Source organism: Microtus oregoni, unplaced genomic scaffold, assembly GCF_018167655.1.
Source record: "Microtus oregoni isolate MIOR12 unplaced genomic scaffold, Mior012 000086F_ref0000336, whole genome shotgun sequence".
Taxonomy (NCBI): domain Eukaryota; kingdom Metazoa; phylum Chordata; class Mammalia; order Rodentia; family Cricetidae; genus Microtus; species Microtus oregoni.
In genome coordinates, this window is record NW_024544552.1 from 1,257,463 (window position 1) to 1,266,218 (window position 8,756).

At 40.7% G+C, this 8,756-nt stretch overlaps 1 protein-coding gene across 1 annotated transcript; it reads right to left on the minus strand.

The window, feature by feature from the left end:
- Positions 1–220: 220 nt before the first annotated feature.
- On the minus strand, positions 221–1,156 carry LOC121441966 (olfactory receptor 6N1). The gene has a single exon (XM_041643390.1). The coding sequence runs from the start codon at positions 1,154–1,156 to the stop codon at positions 221–223; it is 936 nt and encodes a 311-aa protein (XP_041499324.1).
- Between the last annotated feature and the right edge of the window lie 7,600 nt (positions 1,157–8,756).

The window sequence follows — 8,756 nt, forward strand, 5'->3', positions numbered from 1 at the left end:
AGGGTTGTGTATACTTTGCAGTCTCTGGGGTGAAGATGTCTGTGGCTCCAGCAGATATTGTAATGGCTATGATAACACTGGAGGCCAGGCAGCCCTTGCCACCTCTTCAACACCTGACATAGAGAGGAATGAGATGCTTCATTTCTCCTCTCTGACTCTTAATGATCCCTCAGCCATCACATACCACATCTGTCTTTGACCTTCATTCTGTCACCCATCATCACAGAATCCCTGTTCTTATCAGCTGCCTCTTCAGGGCCTCCTTGATTTCCTTGTTGCGCAAACTGTAGATGAAGGGGTTAAGAAAGGGGGTAACCACAGAGTAGACCACTGCCAAGGCTCGGTCATAGTCAAGGGAGTAACTTTTCTTCAGCCGCACATACATGAAGAGGATGCTGCCATAGAAGATGAGAACCACAGTGAGGTGGGATGCACATGTGGAGAAGGCCTTCTTCTTGCCTGCAGCAGAAGGGATCTTGAGTACTGTGCGGATAATTTGCAGGTAGGAGCTGAGAATCAGCAGGAATGTGGCCAGGATCTTGCAGGAGTTTACAATAAAATCTACCAGGACATTGATTGATGTGTCAGTACAAGCCAAGCTCAGCACAGGAGGGAAGTCACAAAAGATGTGTTGAATATGATTGGGACCACAGAAAGGAAGACGAGACACCAAGGAAATTTCTACCACTGGCCCTGCCAAGCCTCCCAACCAGCAGCCAATAGCAATCTTGGTGCAGAGTGTCTGGGTCATGAGGGTAGGATAATGGAGGGGCCGGCAGATGGCTAAGTACCTGTCATATGCCATTGCTGTCAGGAGGTAGCACTCTGTAGCTCCAAGAGAGTGGAAGAAATAGATCTGCAGGAGGCATCCAGAAAAGGAAATGGTCTTCTTCTCACTGAGCAAGTTTGCCAGCATCTTAGGGATGGTGGCAGCTGTGTAGCCAAGCTCCAAGAAGGAGAGAATGCTGACAAACTTGTACATGGGTGTGTGGAGCCGAGGGTCCATATGGACCAGCAAGAATATCAGCAGGTTTCCCAATATTGTAGTGAGGTAAATGGCAAGCAACAAGAAAAAGAGATAAGTCTGAACACCTTGAAGGTAAGGGAAGCCCAAAATGATGAATTCTGTTACCTGGCTCCAATTTCCAGTGTCCATTGCTCAGCATTTATGTACTTATAAAGCAAATCTAGAAGATATAAGGGGGGAATCAACCACTGGCATCTTAAAAAACCTTTCAATGCCTTCCCCAGACTGCTAGAGTAAACTTTCCACTAGCACATGCTTTGAGAAGTGATAATTCCACCCCTGCCCACTCTTCCTGTCTTCAGTAATTAGAACTATCCAATAATTAGAACTAAACTGCCCCTTACTACACAACCAATCTTTGGCCCCACATCCCACCTTATCACTCACTTTTCTTGCTTACTGTAGGCTTCAGAACTTTGTCTTCCTTATTCATGGTGCATGCCGCCTTATATATTGTGTAAGAGCATCACTTATACTGGGAAGTATCAACAGTGTAGCAGACCAAGGATGTGCAATTCCCATTACATTTCCTGCTTTCTAACTTCAACTTGTTTGCTTTCTCAAGCTTTTGGCTCCTGAAACACTGATATTTTCATTCCTACCTCCTTATATTCACTCATGAAAACAAAACTAACACCACCTATTCGCAAAAATATCAGTCAGAATTTTAAACCTCTTTGAGGCACTAGTAAAAATTGCAATAGAAACTAAGACAGTTTAAATAAATGGAGACTCAAGTAGACCAAGCAAATCCTATACCACCCTTCTCTCCTCCAAAATGGCCACTTTCTCAGTCTTCCCTATTTCCATCTTAAATGCACTTCTCTTACTCATTATTAATGCAGATAAAAGATATTTATGGTCAATATAACTAGATATTGTTGAATATTTTCTAGACATTATAACTAGGCACAGACTCAGGGATTAACGAAACTATAGTGGCCAATGCTAAGAAACTCCTGCTTCCTTCTTTATGTGTTTTTCCTTACTTTACTTGTTATACAAAATTATATGTATTTATCATGTATGACATTGTGCTGTAAAGTGAGGAAGGATTGGACGCAGCTAGTTAAGTATGGTGTCAGGTAACTGTCATTTTTGTGATGAAGCCACTTGACACCTGTTTTCTTGGTATTTTAAAAAATACAGTGAACTGGGATGCTGAGCTGGCTCAGTTTACAAGTGCACTTTGTACCAAGCCTAAAAATATGAGTTTGATTCAGTGTCCTACATTGTAGAAGGAGAGAAAAGACTAATAAAAGTTGTCTTCTGTCCCCCACACCTTTGCCATGGCGCACACACACACACACACACACACACACACACACAGGAACATACATATGCACACACACAAATAAAAATGTTTAAAATACAGTATACTATTATTAACTAAACTCACCCTGTTGTCCAAAGACTTTAACTGACTAAATAAAGAAATAAGCACAATACTTTCTCAGACTATTCTATTAGTATAGAAACATGACAATAATCTCACTCACTAAACAAATATGTTACACATGCATTTTATGCCATACATAATCACACAGGCACCTCAATCCCCCAGTTCATGATATTTATATACTATTCATATAATTCATATAATTTGACATCTCTTTTCACTCATTTTTTCAGATCCCAGTCACTCAATGTAATTATAAATCTCTGTTGATTTCAAAAACTATTTTATCATTTCTATTTAATTGGTCATTTCTAGCAGTAATAAACATTGATACAACATTGAAAGAAGCTCAAGGACCATCATAAATTTGAATTTCACTGAAGTGTTTGAATTTTTAAATATAACATCTATTCCATTTATTCCTATCCATTCATAAAGATAGAAGAGCTTTCAACAGCACCTAAAAGAAGGAAGGATGAAAGCAGTAGCATTATCCATTCTCACTAAATGCAGCACCTCCTTGGTCTGACTCAGACCAGCAAAGACTCATACTCTCTCCTGCAGGAAGAAAACTGTGATCTCAAAAACTCCTACAGATGAAATCAAACCCCTGACAGCACTGACGATGCCAGGTGGTGATATGACAGCCTTCTCTATTATAGAAATGCTTAGACTGATAAAACTCTTCCTCCCTTTGACATGAGATCTGACTTCCAAGCACTCTTTTTATTCTGTGGAGTGACCCTATCATTTTGATTGTGAGTCATGCTTTTAAACATCAGCTTCATCAATATGTTCACCATTATCATCAAAATTTCATTGTCAGGGGATCCCTGCATTCAATATTGACTCATCTGTTTGTACTATTCCCATATTAAAACTTTGTCTCATCTGTAGGACCCTGAAGACACCTAAATCTCCATTTACCTCACGCTCACTTCTTTCTCTGGCTATGCAGGATAAAAGTATCTTTTTCTGCTGCTCCCAGCAGTCATGGGCTTGGGAAATGTCTTAGTGGGTAAGAACTCTGTCTTGTCAAGCTTGAGGACTTTGGTTTGAATGTCTAGCACCTGCATGAAAAGCCAAGTTAGGCTGCTTGAGCCTGTTACCTATCAATGGTAGGCAAAAACAGGTGGTTCTCACGAGTTTGCTGGCTCGCCATCCTAACTTCAGTGGTGAAATTTCAGTTTAATGACCTTGATTCAAAGAATTAAGACAGAGAGGGATAGAGGAAAAGAACCAGAATCCTACTCATGATCACCTGAACATCACACAGAGAAATATACAGACACAAAGAGACAGAGATAGAAATTTGAGAGAACAGAGACAGAAGAAGATCCAGTCATGCTTCCTCACTGCCCTTTCATTATATACTGATTCAGATTCTAAGTTATTCTTATCCTTATATTTTACCCTACAGAAGCAGCTCTCTGTGAGCTTTTAAAAATGTTTATTTGTATAACTTTTGAATATGTCTCTGCATATAGGTATATGCACATGAGTGCAGTTGTCCACGAAGGCCAGAGGTGCCAGATCCTAAGAAGCTGGAGTAAGAAAAAGTAGTAGTAGTGAGTCACCTAATGTGGGCGTTGCGAACCTAACTCAGGTCCTTTGGAAGAACAGGGAGGTTTCTTAACTGCTAAGCCATCTCCTCAGCCCAACTGTAAGCCTTTTGAAATCAAAAAATAAATTCTGTACTTTAGTTGCTAAATAGAATTTTTGCACAATGTCTTATGTATCACCAAGGCGATGGCTGATGAAAAATATAATATCAATCTAAATGCTTGTCTGGGTCTTTCATGAGGGTCATTTCCTTTGGTGTAAGAACTGGAGTAAGGGCTGTTAGAAGACATAGCATATTTACAAATTTGTACTTTTCTTAGTTAGGTCATATCTCACTTCTCATATTCCAAGAAGCTTTCAGAATTAGTGTCTTACATTTTATTCTCTACTTCATTGTCCCTGACCTGTATCTACTGAGACATAGGCCCAAATGGTTGCAACTTAAGAGATCAACCCCTTCAGTTTCTCCATTTTACAAAGAAGGACATGGGGATCAAGAAAGGGAAGATGCCTTGTCAAAAATCACACACTTGCTTAAAAGCATATCCAAACTGCTAATTCTGAGACTAGGATCTTCACATTTACAAAGGAGAATATATGCCTGGCATGGTGGCACACATTTTTAACCCTGGTACATTCTGAACTATTGTGTGGAAACCTATCTCCAGAAAGAATGTATGTGCGTGAGCATAAATAACGACTTTTCAATAATATTCATTTTGTGTTCTACACAATATGAGCATTCCACAAACCCTAATTATTTGGTGAACTTTGTATTTCTGAATATTCTTGGTCTTTTCCTAATGACCAGCCTAGAAAGAAAGATGATAAAGTGTCTTCCTGACACATTCTTACTCACAGCTGGATAATGAGGATCCTTTAGGGCTTGACTCTGGGGCCACAGGTGAGTCTACAGCTTGAAGAGAATTCCCCCATCACATCCTATTTCATTTCTTTGCAGAAACATGTGTAACCATTCATAAGTGATGCGTGAGTTGAGCTTTCTAACTTTGAGAAAACCTGCACAAGTAAACCAAACCTTAAAATATTCCCCTTTCATGATCTATTTTCTTGATTGGGCAGAGGTCTCTGGGCCTTGACAGCAGACCTCTTGAGGTTGCTAAGGTGTTCCTTTGGGAAGCGAACTGGCATCCATGAAGTTCATTACCCAGGAGTCCTTTGCCTCCTGCCTGCTTAGCTTGTTGCAACAATTACCATCAGTTCAAGATGCAAGACTCTCTTACTGCAGTGTTTTTTCTTTAGTGATTACCACCAAAAAACTCTAAAACAAACTAAGCCCCTGCATCGCAAAACTCTAGAGAAAGAAATTTACACTTTCTCATACATGTAATAGAACCTTCATAAAATGTGACTATCTTGGTCCCTGAGATGATGAAGAGAGACACAATCTGAGAACAAAGAAACTATCACTGCAGGCCCTAATCCTGATTATTAGTAAAACTAGAGCAGTTTTATATCCTCTCTTCCACCAGTATATGGCAGTATTAGCTTGCCCTGATTGCTAACTTAGGATTCTGTATTTCAATCTAGCTGCAACTTCAACTATTCATGTGAAACTAGCTAGCTACTTGATTAATCATTTAACTTCAAACTTTCTCAAAGAATGTAGTGTACATATTTATTCCTTAAAAATTAAGTATGAGAGGTATTGAGGATCATGTTATATACTATATATTTAAAAAATTACATTTCCATGTAAACATATTCAATTGTTATTTATCAGCTGAATATATCTGTAAAGAAGAGATGCCATTTTCCTCATGATAAAGAAATATCTAACTGTGATAATGAGTGTAAAAAATTATGGACTCCGAGCTGTATGGGATAACTTATGTAGGCTTTCCAGTTTTTAATTACAACCACGTTTTCAAAGTTCTTAATATAAACTTCCTTTATCTATCTCCTAACATCTTACTAGAAGTTTACATTCACACATTTACTTACAAAGGTTACTTGACTTTTGATTATCCTAGGGATATGTTAAACTGGTGTTTGATTTTGTTGATTTACTTTGATTTAAATTTTTGAAATTATTTCATAATTATAAAATTTCTCCTTTTCCTTTCTTCCTTCCAAACCGTTCTTCACATACCTCCCACTCTCCTTCTAATCCATTGGCTCTTCTTTCATTGTTATTACATGTACATATATGTATGTATATATGTATATACACATATATTCCTAAATTATAAACTGCTCAGTTCATATTATATTACTTATATGATGTATGCTTTCAGGTCTGACACTGTTTAGCACTGAACATCCAGTTGGTGTGGTTTTCCCTGGGGAAGACCAAATTTCTCACTGCCAGTTTTCTTCAGTTGCCTATAGTTCTTTGTGTTGAGTTGAGGTCTCATGAGTTTTTCTCAGTCTGCTTTGGCATGTTCACTGGTGTCATTCTTGTTCAGCCAATGTTTGGGCAATTACATTGATCATACTAATGGTTATAGCTTATGCAGTTACAAGGAAACACAATCTCACAGCAAAATACCCGATCTTCTGGCTCTTACAACACCTCTACCCACTCTTCTGTAATGTTCCTTGTGCCTTAAGTGTATGAGTGTTTTCTAGGTGTATATTGGGACTGGTCTCCACATCTCTGATTTTTATCGATTGTGGTTTTCTGTAGTGGGTGTCTTCTGTTTCAAAGAGAATTATCTTTGATGAAGAGTGAAGACTACATTTATCTGTGAGCATAAATACAAACATTTATAGATTTTTTTGTTAGTGATTATACTGATTTAGTAAAGTAAGGGTTGTAGATTTTCCTCCAATAATCATGACCTTACCAACACTGAATAGTTAGCTAGATTTCCAGTACTAAGCATGGTTCCCCATTTTGTTGAACAGATCTTGAGTACAGTTATATAACTGTTGGTATGTGAGCCATTACTGCACCCCTAGGGTACTGTTCAATGCTGTTGTAGGGATAAGTCCAGCCCCTTAGGGGGCGTATTCGCCTCGGGCTAATGTTTACCTATAAATCTAGCCTCAAACTCCAGATCCACCTGCCTCTGCCTCCTTCAGCAAATCCTACTGGCCTGCGCCACCAGAGCCGGCTCGGTGGTGGCTAGATCCAGCCCATTCCTTAGCTTTCCAGCCTCATGGCAGAGATACCGGCTGTTGCCATGTTTATTGCCACAACTCTATGGCATTTAAAGGTCCCTGCCAGCAAGTAAGTAGCAGCATTTTGTCCACAGACAACACTCAAGTCCTTTCTCTGTAGTGGGCCCTCCTGCCTCAAACAGTCAGAGTGTGCCCTGGCAGGAAGGCCCAGAAAGCCGGCATTTTAAAACAGCACAACATTTTCCTGCTACGACTGAAAACAAACAAGCATGCAGTCAGCTTTTCAACACCATTTAAGTGTTACATGGCAGGACCTCTTAATGAGCTGCAGGGTTTTGCATCTACAGCTGAGTCAGGAAGCCTCTCTTAGATGAGAGCGCTTGCTTGCCTCTAGCAAGCAGAGTAGACCCAAAAATTGTTACTACCAAGAAAACATGCTTTACTCTTTCCCAAGCTTTCTCAGGCTTTCAGTAGATTCAGTTGTCCACACGTCTGGGCGCCATTCTGTTGTAGGAGCTGTGGGCTGCATTCCTGCTGCCCCAGCTCCAGGCCACCAGCTAGCTTATGCCCCAAAATAACAACACACAAACTGTATTCTTTTAAACACTGCTTGGCCCATTAACTCTAGCCCTTACAGGCTAATTCTCATATCCTGATCAACCCATCTCTAATAATCTGTGTAGCATCAGTCTTACTGGGAAAGATTCAGCATGTCTGACCTGGCAGCTTGCTTCATGGCATCTGCCCAGGAGAGGAGAGCATAGCCTTTGAGCTCACTTCCTCTTCCTCCCAGCATTCTGTTCTGTTTACTCCTCCCACCTATGTTTTAACCTATGAGGCCAAGCAGTTTCTTTATTACTTAACCAATGACCTTCCTCCATCATGCTGGTCTTTCATGTGCTTCGTAGGAACTATAGCTGGGCAGGATTTTTTTTTCCATTCAAAAATTTACACTCCCCCCTCCCATTCCCCTCCTGCTCCCTCACTGACCCTTCTTCCTCCCCCTCCCTCCTTAAGAGAGGGCAGAGAACCTGCCCTGTGGGAAGTCCTAGGCCCTCCCCTCTACATCCAGACCTAGGAAGCTTTGCATCCAAATTGACTAGGGTCCTAAAAAGCCAGTATATGCAGTAGAAACAAGTCCCAGTGCCTTTATCAATGGCTTCTCAATCCTCCCCCATTGTCATCCACGTTCAGAGAGTCCAGTTTGATTGCATGCTCATTCAGACCCTGTCCAGCTGGATTTGGTGAGCTCCCATTAGATCAGGCACACTGTCTCAATGGGTAGCCCAACCCCTCGCAGTCCAGACTTCCTTGCTCATCTTCTCCCTCCTTCTGCTCTTCAACTGGACCTTAGGAGCTCAGTCCGTTGTTCTGATGAGGGTCTCTGTCTCTATCTCCATCTGTCACAGGACAAAGATTCTATGGTGATATTCGAGAAAATCATCAGTATGATAGTGGGGCAAGGCCAGTTCAGGCACCCTCTGCTCTGCTGCCCAAGGACCTAGCTGGGAACATTTGCTGGGTAGGATTTTTGGTTGTTTTCCTGCTTTGGAAGAATTGTGCCTTTAGGTATCATGGAAACTAGTCCTCAGTGGTTAGGCATTCAGGTGCATTCTAGCTCAGGAAGTGGTAGGCCCTGTGTGTGAAGTGCATGATGTCTTCAGCAATAGAGACTTAACT

Excerpts from the sequence above, each read along its gene's own strand:
- LOC121441966 (XM_041643390.1), bottom strand. The coding sequence starts at position 1,156 with ATGGACACTGGAAATTGGAGCCAGGTAACAGAATTCATCATTTTGGGC.